Consider the following 24,693-nt stretch of genomic DNA (forward strand, 5'->3'; position numbering starts at 1 on the left):
GAGATTGGAGAAACTGGGTCTCTTTTCCCTGGAGAAGAGAAGACTTAGAGGGGATATGATAGAGACTTACAAGATCATGAAGGGCATAGAGAGAGTAGAGAGGGACAGATTCTTCAAACTTTCAGAACATAAAAAAACAAGAGGGCATTCGGAAAAGTTGAAAGGGGACAGATTCAAAACGAATGCTAGGAAGTTCTTCTTTACCCAACGTGTAGTGGACACCTGGAATGCGCTTCCAGAGGACGTTATAGGGCAGCGAACGGTACTGGGGTTTAAGAAAGGATTGGACAATTTCCTGCTGGAAAAGGGGATAGAGGGGTATAGATAAAAGATTACTGCACAGGTCCTGGACCTGATGGGCCGCCGCGTGAGCGGACTGCTGGGCGCGATGGACCTCAGGTCTGACCCAGCGGAGGCATTTCTTATGTTCTTATTACTGGTGCCTATGATTTACCTGATCCATCTGAGGCTACAGAAACCTTCACAGCACAGCCATGGAGCTGCAGCAGGATGAAACCCTCCACCAGCAGGAGCAGGAAAGCCAGCGACATCCCCTCACTATGCAGCAGCAGGAAAAAGAAGATCAGGAGTAAGAGGATAATCACCAGGGCAGCCGAGTAGACGCTACCCAGGCCAAAAGCTGCCACCGTCGCCTTGTCATGCTCATCAGCCCCACCCAGGCGACTCTTCAGCGACCTCTGCATCTTGCGGTAAATTTGTGGGATGACATGGCGCAGGTCCGCCTCAGAGTTAGGGATCCCTTGGTACGCTGTCACAATGTGAGTTTTAAATTCCCGGCTGTCCTGCACAAAGACGGTCATGGGGCTCCAAAGGGCTACCAAGAGGCCTAGGGCCACCAGTCCATAGACAGCTCGGGGACAGGCCACCAGCGCTACCTGGATAACCTCCTTGAATTTGGCCATGTTGTCCTCCATGCCAGAGCTGATGGCCCAGTAGCAACTGATCCAGACTGCAATGAGAGGGAAGCCCCAGCGCACAAATAGCATCAGGGGACTGGAGCTGTTCAGGTTGCCATAATGTCTCAACCAGCACCTGGTAAGATAGATGATAGCGACCAGGGATGCCACACACAGTCCATAAGAGAGATTCTTAATTTGAACATCCTGAAGGCTAGACAAGGGTGTCAGGAATGGCGAGGGCTCACAGCCAGGAATTTCATCGCGACAACTGTGAAAGAGAGCAGAGAAAAGCACACAGAGCTGGAAAGACACGAGGAGACCCAGCAGGTGAAGACTCTCTCTCCTATAAGTGGGGACGGGAGATGGCTTATGAGATTCCACCAATAGTCCGGATGTGATCCAGCCCGGCATCAACAATTTTCCACTCCAGTGAAGCTTTACCAGCATTAGAATTGACAGGGACTGGAGCAGAAACGGCACCACCCGTGATTCAGCCAATAAGAAGCTGTCAGAGAACATGGTACAGCAGCGAAAGAACAGAACAATCATAGGCAAGACCCACTTCAGAACCATCAATAGCCTCTGTTTCAAGCCTAAGCTCCGTCTAAGCCATCGGGATCCTAAGACAAAGTTTCTCTTCAATCTCATCTTCCAAACCTGCCAGAGGAAACTCAGCTGGGAGATTGCAGCAGCCCAGGAACAGATCAGAACCAGCTCAGTTTCTTTTGTGATTACCCACCGCCAAAAACTTAGAAATGCTGCCAAAGACAGTCCCCAGACAACTGGAGAGAGCAACAGGCTTCTGTAGGGGAACTCAAACGCCATGGGCAACTCGGAAATAACCCAGCAAAGCAGACAGGTGGCGGCAATGATGGCAACGCCGGCAACCATGCGGAGAGGGTGGAAGCGTGCCCAAGACGCTGTGCATACTGCCCTGGCTTCCCGTAGGTAATGCTGCAGATTCGAAGTCTGCTGCTGGAGCAGGGCCTCCAAATTCAGAATACTGCCAGGCTTCTCTTGCATCTCAGCCATCAGTTGGTCATAACCATTTGCGGCAGAAGAAAACAACTCCTGCAGATGTCTCAACTTCTCGACTGGCAAGTCCTCCGCAGCCTGGGAATATGCGTTCATGAAACGATTCACCTGCAAATCCAAAGTGGAGAGAACATATCAGCAATGGATCTCTCTCTGGAGAGAAATGCTGCATTATAAAAACATTTCCCTATAGCAGGGGTCAGCAACCTTTTTACAGCAAAGAGCCAATTTATTCAAAATGTTTGATCCAAGATTTACAAAGAGCCGCAAGGTGTAGCTTCTCTCTCCAACCCCTCGCAGTTCTCTGCACCTCTCATCCCTCTCCTGACCTTCCCCCAACCCATAGCCAAGGTTCTCTCGCCTCTCCAAATCCCACGATACCTCCCACTTCCCAGGCCTACCGAAGTAATCATGAGAAGGAAGAATTGGTTTTATTTTTAAATATCTCCCCGTGCCGTAACTGCTCTCCAATGTGTCTAGAAAGAATGAGAGTGTTGGAATAAGACATGAAAAGAGAGAAAGAGAAAGAGAGAGAGAGAGAGAGAGACAGAGACAGACACACACAGAAAGATACAGAGTTGCCACCGACTAAGGCAACCAGGGCACCTTTGATGGGGCTGGTCAAGAAGAAACCTCAAAGGTCAGCACTCCACACCATGCCGACTCCTATTCAAAGGGCCAGTTTTCCGCGAGCTTTGCAAGTTTCACTCAGCCGTATGCTCAATAGCTTCACAAAACTGATTACAAGCTTCAGCAAATTCCTGAAGGAGCGAAAAGCGACGCAGAAGGCGAAAGCCCCACGTAGACAGATTTACAGGCAACCCTACCTGTCTTGCATTGATTTGATATGCCAGTGCTTGAGTAACAGAGCCAGAGGAGTCCCTGTTTGCGTCATTCCAAGAAAATACGTCAGCCATCACCTCTCCAATGTTGCTGTAGGGGACGGGTATGCCAAGCAGGAGGGCCAAGGTAGGGACCAGATTCACCTGAGGAACAGCGTCTGGCTCCTGAAAGAAGAGAAAGAAATACAGGTGGGGTTTCTGTCTTGATAGTTCTTGCGAAGCAGAAGGCTAAGCATAAAATCTTTAGTGACCACAAGGCTCAGGCTGCACAATCTTGCACATAACATTAAGAGAAACAGCTACTAAAGCAATTAAATTTTTTTTTTTTTAAATAATTCATTTGTTTTCAAATTAAACAAGTGCACAAAAGAATATATTACAACAAATTATTCCAGAATAGCACTTTGATATCTGCCATATAAACATCTAGTAAAATCAATAACCCCCCCACTACCACCCACCCTTCATCATATTTTCAATAAAAATATACACATATTATATATCATAGTATAACATAATATGTAACATTATTTCCAACTCCCTCCCCCCTGAATCAAGCCCAGCATTCTGTCTCCAACATAGGAAAGACTAGTTCACAAATACCTGGTACACACCTCAGAAAGCAGAATTCTCTCTCATAGATCATTTCCAGGAAACAAAGAAAGACCATAAAGCTAGCCCAGTCTGCCCATCCATACCAACCGTTAAGCTCTACAATCCTTTCCTCTCCCATAGGGATCCTCTGTGCTTGTCAAATAAGTGACTACTTTCTCAAGTCTACCAGGCTAATAGGGTTTTTTAAAGTGGTGGAAAGAGACCAACCTGAAAAGCTGGTGAACATGTGGATCATCTCCTTGGTCAAGAGCCAGGGAGGCCTCACAGCTACAGGCCCCAAACAGGGAACTGGAGTCATCCAAGGTCGAATCAGAATCCTAGGACAAAAGCGGCATGAAGACCGACATGCCATCAGACCCGTATAGATCCGAAAGGTCGCTGGAGTCCGAGGCAGACACCAGAGAAGAAGACGCAACCTGGGTCGAAGGCTGTATGCCCACAGGCTGCGCCCCCTCTCCTGGATGTGTCAGAATGGCTCTCCAAATAAGATTAATAAATTCTGGGGGGAAGTAAACAAAGTATACAAGTCCTCCAGCTGGGCACTCATGGGGTTTCCAGAAGCCACACATACTGTATCCACTTCGTATCAAGAGAAAATATTTATTACCCATATCTCGGACCCATAGCAGTTCACCAGCCCTGGAGGACAAGGGATGAGGCTAAGTCCAAGGCTCCCACCCGTCCCTCGCGTGCGTTGTAACATGCAGTACATGGACACTTTTCCGCTGGTAGCTCAGCATAAATCTGACAAGAATCCATATCCTCACCCACCGAGGAGTCCATCCCAGCTGAATGAGAGCAAAATCAGGGGTTTTTAGGCAGCTAGAGGTTTTGAAAAAAGGATTGTTTGAAATCCAAGATGGCTGCCACCAGTAAACTCGCACCAAAAACATCCCGTGAAGATTTTTTTTAAGGTACTCAGGTTTTGTGCCTCTCCGGCGGGTTTCAGTTTGGTTTGTCAAGACATTTATGTTATCCCACATTTGTAATGGTTGTGTATTCAATCTCTCGGATGGCGTCAGAATCGACGAACATCCTCAATGCTCCCAGTGTGGACCTGAAAAATTTCTCATATTAGAGCTATCTAATCTTCAGCGATCTTTTTTTTTTTATTTTTGTAAATAATTTTTATTCTTTTTTAAATTCTTACATCAAGTGAAATACATGTATTACATTCAATTATGAAGAAACACTTGAAATTATCAATAAATGTTCTTACATTGTAAATTAAAGAAACCCTTTATCAAAATTTTATATCATATTATTATTACAATATTTTTCCCTTCCCTACCCCCTCTATATGTTCTATACATGTGTTATGATATCTGATCAGTAGAATAATTTGTCAATGGTCCCCATATTTTATTAAATTTTTTAATATAACCTTGTTGTAATGCCATTACTTTTTCCATTTTATATATATGACAAATTGAATTCCACCAGAAAGTGTAATTTAATTTAGTGTAATCTTTCCAATTCTGAGTAATTTGCTGAATGGCGACCCCTGTTAGAATTAATAAAAGTTTATTATTGTTAGCTGATATCGGACTCTGTGTTCTCATTGTTGTTCCAAATAATATTGTATCATATGATAGTCCAACATGATTTTCTAATAATTTATTAATTTGGGGCCAAATTAATTTCCAAAAGGAATTAATACAGGGACAAAAGAATAATAAATGATCTAATGTCCCCACTTCTATCTTACAATGCCAGCATCTATTAGATCTACTACTATCTAATTTCTGTAATCTTGTAGGGGTCCATAAAACTCTATGTAATAAAAACATCCATGTTTGACTCATAGATGCTGACCTTGTAGTATGTATTCTCCAGGACCAAAATTTTTGCCATTGAGATGCAGAAATTGTCTGTCCTATCTCAATACTCCAAATGTCCCTAAGTCCTGTTCTCTTTTTTTTGTTTGAAAATTCATATATAATCTTATACCATTTTGCAGCTTGGTGTCCTAGAAAATCTGCTTGAAAACAAAGGATTGGCAAACTATATTGATTATTAAGATTCTTCCATTCAGGGAACCCTTCCTGAATAGCCTGCTTCAATTGCATCCATTTAAAATATTGTGGTTTTTCTAATCCAAATTTTTGTTGCAATTGTGAAAAACTAAGCAGTGATCCATTTATTATTACATCTTTTAAAGTACGTATACCTGCTATTATCCATTGTTTCCATACTATTTTAAATCCACCAATTTTGATCCTGGAGTTTACCCAAATAGATTGATTTAAAGATTTAGCCAATGGATTTGTTGATAAATTGCTTATAAATCTTAATGTTTTCCATGTATCTATTAGAATTCTATGATCTTTATAACTCCTGGGCATTGTTATACTAATGAAATGTTCTGGATGTAAAGGGAACATGAGGCGCCATTCTAAATATAACCAATCAGGTACATTTTCCATGAGATCTGGGAGGATCCAATACATACCCTGTCTTAAAATATAGGCTTGATGGTACCTATAGAAATTTGGAAAATTTACCCCTCCCTCCTTAATTGTTTTTTGTAATGATGCTAAAGCGATTCTGGGTCTTTTCCCAAACCAAACAAATTTTGTTAGTATACTGTTTAACTTTTTATAAAATGACTCCTGAAAAAATATTGGGATCATACTCATTTGATAACAAACCACAGGTAAAATCATCATTTTAATTGTTTGAACTCTTCCCCACCAAGAAAGATGTAAAGGATTCCATTGCTCGCACATTTCTGTTATTTTCTTTAATAAAAGTTTTTCATTCTCTTTTACTGTGTCATCAATTGTATTTTTTATAAGAATACCTAAATATTTTAGTCCTTCCTCTTTCCATTTAAATGAATATGAATCAAATAATCCTTTGGTACAATGGATATTAATTGGAAGAACTTCAGATTTTTCCCAATTGATTTTATATCCAGAAAACTTTCCAAACTTTTCTATTAAGTTAAGTAGATCTGGAATGGTGTCTTCTGGTTCTCTTAAATATAATAAAATATCATCTGCATACGCAGATAATTTAAATTCCCAATTAGAAAATGTGATTCCCTTTATTCCCTTAGTTTGATTTATTGCAATTAATAAGGGTTCCAGAACGATATCAAAAATTAAGGGAGATAAAGGACAACCTTGTCTAACTCCCCTTAGCAAGTTAAATTTATCAGATAAGTTATTGTTTATATTTAATCTTGCTCCAGGGGAGCTATATAATGTTTGAATCATTTTAATAAAACCAGGTCCTACACCAAACCATTCTAGAGCTTGATACATAAACTTCCATTCTACTCTATCAAATGCTTTTTCTGCATCTAATGATATTAGAAAAGCTGGATCATTCAAATTTTTTGCTAAATTTAAAGAATGAAATGCTAATCTAGTGTTATGTGAAGAGTGTCTTTTAGCAACAAATCCTGTTTGATGTACATCAATGATAAAAGGAAGAGCTTTTGCTAGCCTTATAGCTAGCACTTTAGCAATTAATTTAGCATCTACATTCATCAAAGATATAGGCCTATAGTTTGTTATCAATGTCGGATCCCTGTTTGGTTTTGGCAAGACAATTATAACAGAATCAGCCATAGTTCCTGATATATTTCCATTATTCATTTGATATTGGTATAAATTTAATAGATAAGGTAATAAAGTATTTTGAAATGTTTTATAATATTCAACAGTATATCCATCTCCACCTGGAGCGGATCCAACTCTAAGAGCCTTCAATGCTGATTCTATTTCTTTTAAAGATATATGTTCTTCTAAGCTTCTTTTTATATGATCCGGAACATTTGGTCCAATAAATGAATTTAAAAACTCTAAACCATCTTGTTCTTTATTTTCATAAGTATTAGAAGTATATAAATCCTTATAAAAATCAAGAAATTGTTTTATAATTTCTTCAATGTTGGTGTGTGTATTGCCCTGCTTATCTTTAATTGCAATTATTTTAGTTTTTCTTTTTTTTGCTTTAATAAAATTTGCTAACAATCTTCCAGCCTTATTTGAATTTCCATAATACTGTACTTGTCTATAGAACATATCTTTTCTTACAAATTGAGAAGAAATCTCATTATATTTAACTTTTGTTTTTAATAATTTCTGTAATGTATCATGTTCCCATTTTATAATTAATTTATGTTCTAGTAATTTAATTTCTTGCTCCAATTCTATAAATTGTTTTTTAAGTTGTTTTTTCTTATATGCGGAATATGATATAATATTTCCTCTCATTGTTGCTTTATAAGCATCCCATAAAATTTCAATATTTATGTTGTCTGAATTATTAATTTGAAAAAATTCATCCATTTTTACTTTAATATCTTCTATAAAGTTCATGTCTGCAAGCAAAGCATTATCAAATCTCCAAATTGGTTTAGAAAAAACTGATATATCATCCTGCAGATCAACCCACACACCAGCATGATCTGAAATAATTATAGGATCAATAATTGCTTTTATCACTCTTTGTGCAATATTATTAGAAACAAATATATAATCAATTCTTGAAAAGGATTTATGGACCTGAGAACAAAAAGAATATTCCTGATCATTAAAATGAAGGATACGCCATATATCAACTAAATCACAAGATTGTATCAAATTGTCTAATCCTAATGATTTCATAATTTTACTTGGTTTTTTATCCAAAATAGGATCCATTACAGCATTGAAATCTCCAGCTACTATTAAATTAGAAGCAGCCAGTGGTAGTAATATCTGTTGAATATTTTTGAAAAACTCCATTTGATTTGAATTAGGAGCATATAAATTAAATAAATCCAGGGTTGTATTTCTCAGATTCATTTTAATATGTACCCATCTTCCTAGTGGATCAAATTTTATTAATTTGAAATCTGCTATGAATTTCTTATTTATGAGAATAGCTACTCCCGCTTTTTTACCAATAGCAGGTGCAAAAAAACATTTGGACACCCAACCCCCTATTAGTTTATTAGATTCAAGTCCTGTCAGATGGGTCTCTTGTATGAAATATATGTCAGCGTTTTGCTTATGAAGAAAATTCAGTATTCTCTTTCTTTTGATTGGATGGTTAAGACCATTGACATTAAGAGAATAAATTTTAAGAGCCATCTAAATTAATAAGTAATGTTTGAATTAGAACTCTATAATAAAAGTTTAGATCAGACATCCACACATGTTTAATATTTATTCCTTTTCTTATTATCAATTCCTTACTTATATCTAATTCCATTCCCCTTTTCCCATCCCCCTCCCATCCCTCCCCAATTAACAAAAGTTGTGTACACTTGGCCTCACGCATATCAAGATCAGCAATAACACACTCCAAAAAGACCTTAAAACTTTCAATATTCAATTTAAGTCATCTGAATATTAAAATTATATTAAAATGTAAGTAATAATTCATATATTTTAGTAATCATGAATTAACTAAATAAATTTCATATATATTTCTTAATATATCAAAATTTTTTTATTCAATATTATTAAATCTTTAATATCTTTTTATTATTATATATATATTTCTTTTTTTTTTTTCCCCCTGTTAAATATAAATTGTTTATTGTAAAAACAAATAAATATATATTGTTTATCTTTACTTGCAGCTTTGTCTCTGGTTTTACAGCCTTTTTAATGTGTTTCTTTGCATCCAGTAGTGCAAGCCGATGGTTAGAGTCCAAGCAAAGATCTTTGATTTATGCCTCAATTGAATCTGCGACCAAAATTAGCTGCTTGGTTTTGGCAGAAACTGAAAGCATTAATGAAATCACAGACAGATATTGTTTATCTTTACTTATATTCTAAAACTTTAAAATGTTTCCCCCTTTTTTTTTTTCCCTGTTTTTTTTTTTTTCCATCTTTTACTTTATCATCGTGATATTATTAATATGGGAGTATAATGTTATGTGAAAAGTGATTCCACGAGCAAAGATTCCTCCCCCCTACGAGAGATCACCACGAAACCACACACCAGCTATTATGTATTTTTCTCTTTTTGTCTATCTCTCTTCCTCTCTCTTCTCTTTTTCCTTTTCTTTTCTTTACTGTCCTTATCTTCTTTCTTCTTTTTTTCCCTTGAAGGAGAACAGTTTAAATAGGTCTTTACAAGTTTCCCTTTTCTTGTAGTTCAAGTTCTAATATCCTTTTCCTTCTTTTTCTTCTTGTATTTTATGGAGTAAGTTCATATTATGTTCCGGTGTATGTAGAAAAAATCCATTTCCTGTTTCCTTTTCGCACAGACTTTCGGGATTCTGAGTTTTTAAGTTTTAAAACTTTTGAGAGAGAGTAGAGGGAAAACAAATCCAACAAACCTTTTCTTATTTGCGGTGTGTAATTCCGCAGCAACCCCCCCCAGAAGAGAGAAATCCCACACGAAGAACCACTCCCCTCATTCATTTTTTTTTTTTTCCCCCCCCATATTTCATCATTCTATTTTATCAGAAATCAATTTGCAGAATAGTCCTTTAAATATAATTAAATATTTTTTATATTAAATCGTTCAATTTCCTGTCTATTTTTTTTCTTTTCATATCATATATTATAACATCTATTTTGTTAACTCTCTATTATATAAATTGTATTTAAGCCTTTTAATAAATTTCATTTGCATTTTAGAATGTTTATTACATTCTAGTTCTACTGTAAGAGAGACGTTAGAAAAGAATACATTTGAAGCTAATCTAAGCATTCTAAATCATTGTATTTTAAAACACAGAAATCTTTTCCTTTAAAATAAAATAAAATAATTCATTTTTTTTTTTTTGCTATATAATCAATATATGCTATATAATCAATATATGTTAATATAATTCAATTTTCATCATTTCTAATCAATATATTTAAAGACATATTAATCAAATTAGGATGACATAGGCACTTCTTGAGTTTGAATAAATCTTTCTAGTTTCTCTGCATCATCAAATGTTAAAGTTTTGTTTCCGATGGTAACCTTCATGTTTGCAGGATACATTAAACCAAATTTTGCTCCCAATTCTCTTAGCTTTGGTCTCAATTCCAACAGCTTTTTTCTTTTTATTGCTGTGTTTTTAGCGAAGTCAGGAACAAAATGGATGTAAACATCTTGATATTTAAGTCCTTTATTTTGTTTTGCTAGCTGAAGTATTTCTAAGACCTGTTGGTGGCGCAATAGTTTGAATATAAATGGCCTTGGCAGATGTTGATTTTCTCCTTTTTTCATAGGCACTCTATGTGCCCTTTCTACCTCTATGGGATAGTTTGTTTTTATCGGAAGTAGTTTGGGAAGCAGATTTTCAATAAAGGCTACCGGATTTCCCTTCTCTGCTCCTTCTGGTAATCCAATCAAACGGACATTACTTCTTCTTTCTCGGTTCGAATAATCTTCAATTTCTTTAGTAAGTAGATCTATTTTTTTCCTATCTGCTCGACTGCAGCATGCTTCTTCTTCTACAATCATCATTCTTTCTTCTAGGTTATTAGCTTTTAATTCCAGGAGATCCATTTTTTTGTTTAATGTGGAAACTTCCTCCGATATATTCGTTACTTTTTTAGTTAAAATTGATAACATTTCTTTTATTTATTTCAGTTCTTTTATTACTTCTACATCTGCCATCTTTAAGCCTGACTCCTGTTCCGGTTTTGCTCTCTTACTGCTTCCAGACATCGCAAAGTCATTCTTGTTTTGTTTTCCTGTTGCCATCCTTTTATCTTATCTTCTTTATTTAGTCTAAGCACTTTTTTTGGCTTGGACGCGCATGAGGAAGGTCGGCTAATAAGTGAGCTCCAGAGAAAAGACCTTGAAAGTCCGGAAAAAGTCAAAAAGATTTAAAATTGGATTAAAAAAAAAAGTGATCTTTTTTTTTTTAAGTTGAGAGAAGTGCTGTCAAGAGTTTACACAGCAGTCAGGACTGAGGCACTGAACATTCTAATAAGATGGTCCTGTTGCACCAAGTGCACCACCTGAATCCACTGGAAAAATCGCCAATGCAAGATTGACTCAATGGTCCGGGGAGGTTGAGTAAATCTTAACTTGAAAAACAGCTCGATGCTCCTGGTCTGAAACAGGCACAAGACCCCAAAAACAGACCTTAGAAAAAATGAAAAATTTTAAAAGGGAATGAAAAAGAAAATATTATCGGGAAGAAAACTGTAAGCAGGAAGATAACATACTTTTGGCAGAACTCTTCAGCTCCGCAGAAAACTGAGAACTGATGGTCCCCTGTGCCAAACTTGGGCAGGAAGGCACCAACGCACGTGTGATATGGGCAGTCTTGAGACTTTGAAAAGTTTAAAGTGACTGTACACTTTTGCACTGTGTGTACCGGACTCCGTGGATGACGTCACCTACATGTGAGAATATGCTGCCTGCTTGAACACAGAGGATCTCTAATCAGAAAATAATGGGTATATATTGAAGGAACTAAGGCCAGTAGTGGCAAGACTTGCATGGCCTGTATCCCATTTATAGACATTCAGTTGAGGACAGGCTGGGGAGGGCTTCGATGGTTGGGCTGGTTAAGATGGGCTGGCGTGAGCTTTGATGGAGACTCCAGTAGCTAGAACCTAAGCACACCATCAGGCAGGGCTCTGGGTTTCTGGCCCAGAAATATCTAAGAAAAAGGACCATTTAAACTAAATAATTAATTAATGGAGCGTGTATAGTTGGGCAGACTGGATAGACCATTTGGGTCATGTATTATGTTTGTCTTAGGATAATTTGCAGTTACATGCATAACTGCACTTAGGCCCTATTGTATAACGTTAGCACTAAATTCTACAGTGTGCAACTGTGAGAGGAGCATGTCAAGCTTTTAGAATACCCTGTAGTTATGCATTTAGGCTTGCCACTGCTGCACCTACAGTAAGGTATACAAATGCAGACTTATACGAGTAGTCTATAATGGAATTGCTGTTACAGAATTTGCACTTAGTGCACATGCTTCAGGCAACCTTTTGAGAATTACCTCCTTAATACATGACTTAGTACATGCTCAGTGTCACAGCAGTGTGTTCATTCACACGTTAACTGCAGCACTGGGGGATCAGCTGTGGCCTTTCATTCTAGGGAGACTGGTCATGCGATTGGATTTGGGAGTGCAAAAGTGCTGGAGAGGGAGGACCGCTGGTGGCTGAGGGGACTCGTGGAGGCAGTGAAGGTGGCATGGCAGCTACTCATCCAGGGGAAGTTTGGTGCAGGGAGGACTGAGGCCAGGAATGGGCGCCTTCTCCCTCCGTCTCAGGGTTTCCTTCCTCTATTCTAACAGAGTTTAAGAATGTGGCCAGCAGATTTTCCCACCGGAATTTGGGATTCTGTCCAGCAGACTTTCCCGACATGATTTGAATTTGTGTGCTGGTGAACATTCCCGCTGGAATTTGAGGTTCAGGTTTGTGACCGGTGAACTTTCGAGCCAATTTTGGATTTGTGATCAGTAAACTTTCCTGCCGGGGTTCGGGTTTGTGGTCGGCAGACTTTCTTGCTTCAGTCACCTCGGGCTCTGACCTGTCAGGTGGGAGGAACCAGGTCCTTCAACCTGCCCTGACAGGCTGTAGACCTTACAGCATGCCCTGGGTGGGGGGAGGGGGCACAGCATGATTGCTAGGGTGTCAGTTTTGCCTACCCAGACATGGCGAGACCTGAACAAATGCAACAATCATGATGCCAGCCGTGGGAACCAAAGAGAACACAATTTTTGTCTTGTTTATTATGTATGTATTTGTGACCCGCCTAGGTTAGAGTCAGGATAAAGATAAATAAACTTTACAGAATATGGCAAATCTGTGTAATTTTCTCTTTAAGAAAAAGTAGATAAAATTTCATCTTATCTATTTAAGCAGAACTGGCTGCCAATCAAGGCAAGGATCTGGTTCCAGTTTTGCTTTTATTTAAAACTCTTCATGGAGAAGCTCCTGTTTTTATGTTCCAATTGGTTTACTTTTCATTGACAAAAGCTTATCACTTTAGTGTAAATTCTCATTTTCAGTTTCCTGATCCAAGAAGGAAATAATATTAAGATTGCTCACGTCAACTTTTGTCTATCAAGTAGCAAAAACTTGGAAAGACTCATCAATTCACATTTCATCCTTGTCCAATTATAAGATATTTAGGAAGTCTTTGAAAACTCATCTTTTTCACAAATCTAACCGATTATGTTATATAAAACTTAGGGTTTGTTTATTGTAATTCTCGTATTTCTTTTATATGTAAACACTGAGCTATATAATGATATATGTGCTTTACAAATATTGACTGTAATGCAATATTAATGGACTTTAGTAAAAGGTCCCTTAAGAATTATTCCATGTGCATAACTGCCCAGCTATGTTCAGGTCTAAGGGTTCAGCATGGACCTCATGGTGAATCCCAAACTCTGTGCTATAGAGCAGTGGTTCCCAACCCTGTCCTAGAGGACCACAAGGCCCATTGGGTTCTCAGGCTAGCCCTAATGAATATGCATGAGAGAGATTTACATATAATGGAAGTGGCAGGCATGCAAAACTGCTCCATGCATATTCCTTAGGGCTATCCCGAAAACCCAATGGGCCTGGTGGTTCTCCAGGACAGGATTGAGAACTACTGCTATAGAGGGAAGCAGTCATCCTTGTCCAATTATAAGATATTTAGGAAGTCTTTGAAAACTCATCTTTTTCACAAATCTAACCGATTATGTTATATAAAACTTAGGGTTTGTTTATTGTAATTCTCGTATTTCTTTTATATGTAAACACTGAGCTATATAATGATATATGTGCTTTACAAATATTGACTGTAATGCAATATTAATGGACTTTAGTAAAAGGTCCCTTAAGAATTATTCCATGTGCATAACTGCCCAGCTATGTTCAGGTCTAAGGGTTCAGCATGGACCTCATGGTGAATCCCAAACTCTGTGCTATAGAGCAGTGGTTCCCAACCCTGTCCTAGAGGACCACCAGGCCCATTGGGTTCTCAGGCTAGCCCTAATGAATATGCATGAGAGAGATTTACATATAATGGAAGTGGCAGGCATGCAAAACTGCTCCATGCATATTCCTTAGGGCTATCCCGAAAACCCAATGGGCCTGGTGGTTCTCCAGGACAGGATTGAGAACTACTGCTATAGAGGGAAGCAGTCATCCTTGTCCAATTATAAGATATTTAGGAAGTCTTTGAAAACTCATCTTTTTCACAAATCTAACCGATTATGTTATATAAAACTTAGGGTTTGTTTATTGTAATTCTCGTATTTCTTTTATATGTAAACACTGAGCTATATAATGATATATGTGCTTTACAAATATTGACTGTAATGCAATATTAATGGACTTTAGTAAAAGGTCCCTTAAGAATTATTCCATGTGCATAACTGCCCAGCTATGTTCAGGTCTAAGGGTTCAGCATGGACCTCATGGTGAATCCCAAACTCTGTGCTATAGAGCAGTGGTTCCCAACCCTGTCCTAGAGGACCACCAGGCCCATTGGGTTCTCAGGCTAGCCCTAATGAATATACATGAGAGAGATTTACATATAATGGAAGTGGCAGGCATGCAAAACTGCTCCATGCATATTCCTTAGGGCTATCCCGAAAACCCAATGGGCCTGGTGGTTCTCCAGGACAGGATTGAGAACTACTGCTATAGAGGGAAGCAGTCATCCTTGTCCAATTATAAGATATTTAGGAAGTCTTTGAAAACTCATCTTTTTCACAAATCTAACCGATTATGTTATATAAAACTTAGGGTTTGTTTATTGTAATTCTCGTATTTCTTTTATATGTAAACACTGAGCTATATAATGATATATGTGCTTTACAAATATCGACTGTAATGCAATATTAATGGACTTTAGTAAAAGGTCCCTTAAGAATTATTCCATGTGCATAACTGCCCAGCTATGTTCAGGTCTAAGGGTTCAGCATGGACCTCATGGTGAATCCCAAACTCTGTGCTATAGAGCAGTGGTTCCCAACCCTGTCCTAGAGGACCACCAGGCCCATTGGGTTCTCAGGCTAGCCCTAATGAATATGCATGAGAGAGATTTACATATAATGGAAGTGGCAGGCATGCAAAACTGCTCCATGCATATTCCTTAGGGCTATCCCGAAAACCCAATGGGCCTGGTGGTTCTCCAGGACAGGATTGAGAACTACTGCTATAGAGGGAAGCAGTCATCCTTGTCCAATTATAAGATATTTAGGAAGTCTTTGAAAACTCATCTTTTTCACAAATCTAACCGATTATGTTATATAAAACTTAGGGTTTGTTTATTGTAATTCTCGTATTTCTTTTATATGTAAACACTGAGCTATATAATGATATATGTGCTTTACAAATATCGACTGTAATGCAATATTAATGGACTTTAGTAAAAGGTCCCTTAAGAATTATTCCATGTGCATAACTGCCCAGCTATGTTCAGGTCTAATGGTTCAGCATGGACCTCATGGTGAATCCCAAACTCTGTGCTATAGAGCAGTGGTTCCCAACCCTGTCCTAGAGGACCACCAGGCCCATTGGGTTCTCAGGCTAGCCCTAATGAATATGCATGAGAGAGATTTACATATAATGGAAGTGGCAGGCATGCAAAACTGCTCCATGCATATTCCTTAGGGCTATCCCGAAAACCCAATGGGTCTGGTGGTTCTCCAGGACAGGATTGAGAACTACTGCTATAGAGGGAAGCAGTCACTCTTGCATCTTCCCGTGCTTTCTTCTTACCTCCTGCAGCCCGTCTCTGAACAGCGCTGTTTTGCTGTATATAAAGAGAGCAGTAGTCACTTCTTTCTCAGTGTCTCCTCCATGGTCTCCCGTGTCTGTCATCCCATGGTCCCCGATCACCACCAGCAGCGTGTCGTTATGCAGGTAATCAACTAGTGATCTGTCCAGCACAGAGATGTAGAGATGGATTACAGACAGCCCACACATTCACTGTTCAAGAAAAATCAGTCTCAGCAATGTCATCTGCTTTACATTTCAAGAGAGCAATTCCCCACTCCCTCACCCAGTATCACTCTTTGAACATTCAAATCTCTTCCTCACACAAAGGACTACACTGACTGATTACTGGTTGTGGGGGGGGGGGGGACTCTTTTTTTCCCCTTTGCTTCATAGTAAACAGTGTCTCTCTTTTCTGGGGTCGAGGGATTGGGGTTGGGAGGGGGAACTATGCAAGAGTTTCTTCTGTTTTTGCTGGTACTTGCTTTTAAGCCTGCTTTTCTAATTCTGTTATCAATCAGCACCTTTCTGTTTGGTATTAAATGCATAATAAAGATTGAACTTAAAAAAGAGCAAACTGTTGTCCTATTATTTAAAATACAAAAAGCTGCAAGCTTTATGATACTGGCATTCTTAGAGTCAGAAATTCTTTCCCTGTCAGTTTTAGTTTTTTGACCTAGCTGTCACCTCCCTCCTCTTTGCATTTCCAGCCCATTCAGAACCAGGGCTGGGATCTAGCACTACAGAAAGGTTTTTCAACTACTTTATATTGCTCCTTTAATGTACCTAGACCAGTCACTACAACAGTTCATGGCTGTTGGTCACACACCTTGCAATCATAAGATCTACAACCAGTCGCTATGTATTACCAGTAAGTGATAGCCACAGCTTCCTGTCCATCTCCAGCTGATCCGAGAAGTGGAAGTTTCAAGTTTATTAGGTTTTTATATACTGCCTATCAAGGTTATCTAAGTGGTTTTACAATCAGGCACTCAAGCGTTTTCCCTGTCTGTCCCAGTGGGCTCACAATCTATCTAATGCGGAAGACCCGATCTGGGGACTGTCCTGGAGCCCTTCCACATGACAACTATTTCCGCCCTAAGCTGGTATTAGGCTCTGAAATGCAACCCAAAACACTAATCTAGGCTAAAACACTGCTTTGTATTAAACCCTAACAGAGACTCTAAAGGCTACATTATTGCCTAACTGATTTTGCTGAGCTAAAAAAGAGAACTACAATGATATAACCTACTGAAACCCAAGTTTACCTTTCCCAGACAGTAGTTCACAGGTTGCTGTGAAAACTATCTTTAATGCTGAGCACCTCTACAACCTCTCTCTTAGAACCAGGCTTACTGAGGGTTAGGCACTAGGCTAGCATTCCTCCCCTCAAGGGTCACCTGTGGAGTCTGAACTCTTAAGAAATTACTCAGTAGTGCTGCCCGATACATCGATTCAAATCAGGTGAATCGATTCAATTCCCCAAAAAACCAGCCTCCCGATTCAATGATTGACCCTTCCCCTGTGCCTTCCAAAAGCAGGAGTTGCAGCGCTGCCTCTTGCTGGCCATCTGCTGCCGCTCCTGCTTGAGGGGGAAGAGTCAGTCCAGAAAGGCCTCCCCCAGCTTCCCCGCTCTTACCTCCTTAAGGTTAACATGGCAGCTTACAGGATTGTTGGTGATAGAGCGATCCCTGCAGCTGCCCGTCGTCCTCAGCGGCACGTTCTCTCTGCTACTTCCTGCCCCTGCTTTGATGTCAGGGACAGGATCGCGGCAGAGAGAACGTGCCATTGAGGATGACGGGCAGCTGCAGGGATTGCTATAACACCAATGAGCCTGCAAGCTGCTGTGTTAACCTAAAAGTAAGAGTGGGGAAGCTGGGGGAAGATACAGACTTGAGGAGGGAGCAGACGTTCGCAGCGGGGAACAGGCCGAACAGTGCCTTCACAGCAGGAGGGCAGGCCATTGCGGGGGGAGCAGTCCGAAGAGTGCCTTCACGGCAGGAGGGCAGGCCATTGCGGGGGGGGGGGGGGGGCAGGTCTTCGCGGCGGGGAGCAGGAGAAAAGAGTGCCTTCACGGCAGGGGGGCAGGCCTTCGCGGCGGGGAGCAGGCCGGAGTGCCTTCACGGCAGGGGGGCAGATTTGTACAGAGGGAAGAGGAGGAAGAGTTCCTTCGCGGTGGGGAGGCAGGCCTGTGCAGAGGAAGGAGTAAGAGAGGGGAGGAGCGATACCAGACCTGGGGTGAAGGGAAGAGAGAGACCAAACAAAAAAAGAGGGGGAGGAAAGCAACTAGGAGAGGTGCTGGATTAATGGAGAGAGGGAAAGAGAAATGCAAGACCACAAGGGGAAGGGTACAAGAGGGACAGATACTGTTCCAAAGTAGGTGGGCAGGGTGCAGGATGGCAGGAGAGATAGTAGGAGAAAGCCTATACCTGGGGAAGGGGATACAAGAGGTAAGGAAGAGAAAAAGAACAAGCTGGATATGGGGAGGGATAAGATGCTGGACATGGAGAGAGCATAGGAACGGGGACACAAGGGGGACAGTACTGGAGAAGAGAATAGGGACAGGGACACAGAAGAGAGATGCTGGATGAGATGGTGGATCTAGGGATGGTGGGGTCCATCGCTGCAACTGCGGGGGGATGAAGATAAAAAAAAAGAAAGATGCCAGACCTCTGGGGGAAGAAAGGAAAACAGAAGGGAAGCACAGAGATGGAAGATGGATGGTTAGCACGGAGAAAGAAGGAGAGCCTGATCAGAAGACAACCAGACCAACATGGGACCAACATGATTTATGTTCAAATCTATTTTATTAAGCAACAGTAAATACAACAGCAATAACAACCATGGGATACATTTTCATCAAACACCCGCGGAGGACTGGACTCTTATGTCCTCCCCGGACCCACCATACCCCCACCCCCCGACAAAGAAGCCCCTACCCCCCACCCACCCCTCCCCATCCCCCCACAGTTACAGAAAAACTCGTAAGCAGGGAACAGCATAGACACCGAATAGCACTGTTTCAGAGGTGGAGTCTATTCAAGACCCGACTACGACTCTCAGGAGTCAAAATGTTCAAATATGGAGTCCAAGTGTGAACAAAGTCTCTGCTCCGGCGTCGAGAAGGACGAGCCAAACGGGCCTCCCAACCCATAAGTTCATGAAGGCGATTCCTCCAGTACCAGAATGAAGGTGGTTCAGAAGACAGCCAGCAACACAAGATACATTTCTTCCCCAAAATAAAACATTTACTAAGAAATAATTTTTCATAAGAATTGTACATATATAAGAATGAAAAATGGGCAAACAGCATAGACTGCACGGATACCGGCACAGGGGTCCGTAACAAGCCCTGTAAAAAGGAGGCCATTTCCGTCCAGAAGGTCTGAATCCCCTCACAACTCCAAATACCATGAAAATAAGAATTTATCTCCACCTTGCAGCAGAGGCATAACTGAGTATCAATGCAACCCATATGGTAAGCCTGACTCTGGGAAGCATAGGCCCGCAGGACAGTTCGAAAGTGACATTCACGTAACTCAGCACTATGTACCAAACCCGCAGTTCGGTTCAGGGATTTTACCAAGAAATTGTCCCCCAATTCCCTACCCAAGTCCCACTGCCATGCCTCCAAAATACCAGGGAAAACCCTAGGCGGGCAAAGGGCCAGAATCCGGCTATGCAAAGCAGATATAGAGACCCTAGTATCAGGATCTGCAGCCAGAAAAGTACAGAGCTGGGTCCCAAAATCCCCCTGCAAGGAAGTTCCCTGAAGGGAAGCCACATAGTGACTAAGTTGACAATAGGCAAATGGAAGGCCTATCTCAGGGACCCCCCTCCCCGCCAACTCAGCATAAGGTAAGAGAGACCCATCATCCCGCAGAACATGCCGCAACTGTTCCACCCCCCGCGCCCTCCAACGACCGAACACGGAGGGTCCAACCCCCGGAGGGAAAGCTAAATTCCCCACCAACGGGAGGAGTACACTAGTATGAGAGTCCTGGTTCCACTACCGAAAGATTTGATGCCACACTGTCCACAAGGACCAAAACAAAATACTACGCTTACAGGGTCACGGTAGTTTAGACAACGGGGCATGGAGGAGATACAAGAGATGAAGAGGATAGAAATGATCCCGCTCCAGAGAGAGATCCGTATAAAAAGATGTACCTAACACCCAATCACTAAGATGACGAAGCAAACAAGCCTGGTTATAAACCCTGATGTCAGGCACCCCCAAACCACCCCCGCGGGCAGGCCCCACTAACAGAGACCATTTCAGTTTAGGTCTACGTCCACCCCAGGACCAACATGATTTAAAAAATAACCAGACAAGAAAAGGTAGGAAAAATAATTTTATTTTCTGTTTTGTGATTACAATATGTCAGATTTGAAATGTGTATGCTTCCAGAGCTGGTGTTAGACCGCGAACCTGAGCTAGGATTTAACAGAGAGAGGAAAAGTATTTTTTGTTTGTCTAATTTGTTTACACCACAGGACCAGTGTGGGTAGGACAGGGCAAAGGGGGTGAAGAGGCTATAAAATAAACCCATCAGGATGTTTGGAAAAACCCACCTAATTGGGCAGGAAAATCGAATCGAATTGAAAAATCGATTCAATAGGCTGAATCGAATCGAAATTTTTTTTCCTGAATCGGGCAGCACTAGTCCTCAGAGTTGTCTAAGGACATGAGGATATGTATCCATGACATCCTGCTTGTCTCATCTGTCACTGTCTTTTCTGTGACTCTGTACAGTGCTGTGTAAGTCTGGTAGAACTATAGAAATAATTAATTGTAGTAGAATCTTGTCATGTAAGGATCTGAACGCTAGCACCAGGCCCTTGAAACTTAAATCATTTCTGGCATCATCATCATCTGGACTTTCTCTGATTTATCCATTTCTCTCTTGGAATGTAAGAGCTTAAACTGAGCAAACAAGCCAATATTTAGATCTGGCAGTAAGTAAATGCTAGCCATCGCATTTAAAAACAAATAAATAAAAAGCCTATTCAGTGCTACCATGTGACTAGATAGCAGCGCTAAATATATGTGGATTATGTGGGGAGCCCTTATTAATAGTCACTACTCAGTGGAGCTGCTCAGTCGCTACACAAAGTTTAGAGGGTCTTCAGTGAAAACATACAATTGGAAAATGATCTGTAGCAGAGTTACTCTGAGTGGTGCAAATAGAAATAAAACAACACAAAGTAAAAAGCTGTTTAAATTTAGGACAGGTTTTTTTTTTCCTATCCTAAACTGCATAGCCATGTGGGGCGTTGTCAAATCTCTCTTGTATCCTTGATTAAAGCTACAGCCTTAGCACCCTGAGGTTGTGGGTTCAAATCCCACACTGCTCCTTGTGACCCTGGGCAAGTCTCTTAATTCCCTCATTGTCCCAGGTACATCAGATAGATTGTGAGCCCACTGGGACAGAAAGGGAAAAAGGCTTGAGTACCTGAATAAATTCATGTAAACCATTCTGAGCTCCCCTGGGAGAACGGTATATAAGATTGAATAAATAAATAGTGTGAAAAGTTTCAGTCTCTGGTAACCAGAGCAGGTATTGTGATGTCACAATGCCTCATTCCACCAATAAGAGCCAACCTCATCAGTGATGTCACAATGGCTTGATTGTCCTATACTTGGCTCACTTTTACTACATTTTGATTTCTAGAGTGGTGCAGTGGTTAAACCTACAATCTCAGCACCCTGCAGTTGTGGGTTCAAACCCATGCTGCTCCCTGTGACCCTGGGCAACTCATTTAATCCCCCCATTGCCCCAGGTACATTAGATAAGAGTGTGAGCCCACTGGGACAGATAGGGGAAAATGCTTGAATGCCTGAATGTAAACACTTAGGCTATAAGTGGTATATAAATACTAAAAATAAATAAATAAATGCTTTTGCTATGGCCCACTGCTATTCTGCCCCTGTTTGGATAGGGCCATGTGTTTAAAGAGAATATTCCTCGGTCTCTTCACAAGCTCCTTGGTATGCTTCCTTTCAACTGAAAGAGACTCTTCTTATGTGCAAGATATTTAAATGCACTATCATCTCATCTCATCCTGCCTTTCCTCCAAAGTATACTTATTGAGATCTTTAAGGCTCTTCTCGTATAGTTTATGACAAAGACCACTGACCATTTTAGTAGACTTTCTCTGGACCGATTCCATCCTGTTTATATCTTTTTGAAGATGTGGTCACCAGAACTATACACAACATTGTCTCTCAAACTGTGTGCCCCAAAAAGATTCCAGAATTTTACTTCATTTTTAAAAATTCCCTTCATAAGTATACACAAATGCAAGAGTTTGTCAATATTATGAACGTCTGTGTGCTTAAGAACACAACTGCCAAGACAAACATCATTCTTTGACGTGATTGGTCTTTGAACCTGGTATACAGGGGTGTCTGGACTATCATGACACCCCCTGTTTTCACAGAAAGACTCATGAAGACTACTTGAAGCTAAGTCGGTTGTATTTTGGAGGAGTTGGCTGGGGGGTTCTCTGTGGTTTGTCACACATTTTCATTTAAGCACACATGAGGTATCCGATGATGGTGTGTAGGCAGGGGTATGTTTGCCTTTGCCTTGTTGTGTGAAGTAGAGAATGACACGGTGGCGGTTTACCCGCGGCCACCGCATTTTGCCGTGGGTAACCTGCCGAAACGGGGAACGATAAATAGCAGTCGCTGCGGGGACGGGGACAAAGCCATTCACCGCCCGTGGAGCGGTGAATGGTCTTGTCCCCGCAGTGAGGCATGAAGGATTGCACGGTTCCCGCAGCCACCACCCGCCTGCCCAATCGATCCTAGTGATTAGCCAGCTCTCTCCCTTCTCCTCACCTTAGTTTGTAGGCTTTCTTTTTCGGCGATTCGCACGCTATCAAAGAGCTGCGCACCCGCTGCTGCTCAGTTTCGATCTTCTGCTCTGACGCAACCAGAAACAGGAAGTTGCAGCACAGCAGAAGATTGAACACTCAGCAGCCGCGCGTGCGCGGCTCTTTGGGAAAGAGTGCAGGTCGCCGAAAAAGAAAACCTACAAACTAAAGTGAGGAGAAGGGAGAGAGCTGGCTAAACAGTAGGATCGATTGGGCAGGCGGGTGGTGGCTGCGGGGACCTTGCGATCGCTCGTGTTCCCAGCTCAAACTGGAAGGAGGGAGTGAAAGGGAAAAGGATTCTGGGCCAAGGGGATGAAGACGGAAGAAAAATCCACAGCAAGAAAGAAAGGGAAGGACAGGCAGGTGAGCCAGATGCTAGAAGCAGAGGGGGGGGGGGAAGAAAGAGGGAAAAAAGCTAGATGGGGTTGAAAAGAAGAGACACACTGGTATGGAAGAGGAAGATAGGGGAAATCTGGACACAGGAAGGTAATAGAAAGAGGGGAAATTATGTGCATGGGGCATAGGGACAGAGACATAAAGGGGACATGCCATGGGGATGGTATATGGACACAGGGGGGGGGCAATGGCAGATACATAGGGGAGATATTAGAAATGGAGAAAATAGGAGCACAGAAGCGAGATGGTTTGTGGGAATGGGACAGGGACCGAGCTCGCAGGCTCCAGTGGCTTGCACAAATTACATTGTAACGTGCCATGAAAATAAGAGGGAGGAAGGTAGATAGATAGGCCACGCGAGAGGAGCTGAAGGGTAGTAGAAAGGAACAGATGGTAAAGGAGGGAGAGAAGGGTGGTGGTGGAAAGGAATAGGACAGACATTGAAGGAGGGTGGAGAGGAACAGACCCTGAAGGGAAATGTGGAAGACAGAGTGGGAAGAAGACAGATGCCAGACTATGGGGAAGCGGAGGGAAGAAGATGGGTGCTAGACCAATTGGGGGGGGGGTGAAAGGAGAGGCACAGTAACAGCAAATGGAAGACGCAGAGAGAAGACACACAGTGGATGGAAGGAATTGAATGAGAAGATGTGGAAAGCAGAAACCAGACAACAAAGGTAGAAAAAAAAATTATATTTATTTATTTTTTTTTCCTTAGGATAAAGTAGTATATTAGTTGTGTTGATAAAAATTTATAAACAAAGCCCTGTCAACTGAACATCTCTTTCTCTAGTTCAGCAGCAGGAACTTTGATTTATAAGAAAGGAATAAGCTAAATATTACAGTACTAAGGCTTATATGGATGCAGCGGGGACGGTGACGGGGCGGTGAATGGGATGGCAGTGGCGGTGACGGGGCGGTGAAAGGGATGGCGGTGACGGGGCGGTGAAGGGAACGGCGGTGACGGGGCGGTGCAGAGGATGGTGGGCCGGGGCGGTGACGGGGACAGATTTTTGCCCCGTGTCATTCTCTAGTGTGAAGCACTGGAGAAATTCTCCCTTCGCTGACCCTCCACACTGAGGTTACCCACTACACTAATATTTAGTATAATTATTATCTCATTTTGAAGTTGTGTTGGCTTTCACAGGTTTACTCATCATTAGGTTACCACTCTCAGAACCCTTAGACTGGTTCTGCCTTCTGGTTGTGTCTTTGAAAACTAACAGCAAGTAATTTTTGTTTTTTTTTATGCAGTAGTTATCTAAGCAATCAAGGCTTTGTTATTGTTTGGATCTTCTAAGCTTTGCAAACTTTGATTTTCAGCTCTTACAGAAATTAAATTGAAAAAAGTGACTGCAGATA

The 24,693-nt window shown here is 41.2% G+C and overlaps 1 protein-coding gene across 9 annotated transcripts in view; it reads right to left on the reverse strand.

Moving 5' to 3' along the window:
• Positions 1 to 24,693, reverse strand: part of PIGO (phosphatidylinositol glycan anchor biosynthesis class O) — a 70,540-nt gene that overhangs the window by 20,892 nt on the left and 24,955 nt on the right. For all 9 annotated transcript variants that reach the window (XM_033936256.1, XM_033936240.1, XM_033936265.1 and 6 more), the window contains 3 exons: positions 16,060 to 16,219; positions 2,783 to 2,962; positions 455 to 2,063 (listed from right to left, as the gene is read on the reverse strand). In XM_033936256.1, coding sequence (XP_033792147.1) covers positions 455 to 2,063; positions 2,783 to 2,962; positions 16,060 to 16,219 — 1,949 coding nt within the window. The remainder of the gene's footprint in view (positions 1 to 454; positions 2,064 to 2,782; positions 2,963 to 16,059; positions 16,220 to 24,693) is intronic.

This window comes from Geotrypetes seraphini, chromosome 1 (genome assembly GCF_902459505.1).
Source record: "Geotrypetes seraphini chromosome 1, aGeoSer1.1, whole genome shotgun sequence".
NCBI lineage: Eukaryota > Metazoa > Chordata > Amphibia > Gymnophiona > Dermophiidae > Geotrypetes > Geotrypetes seraphini.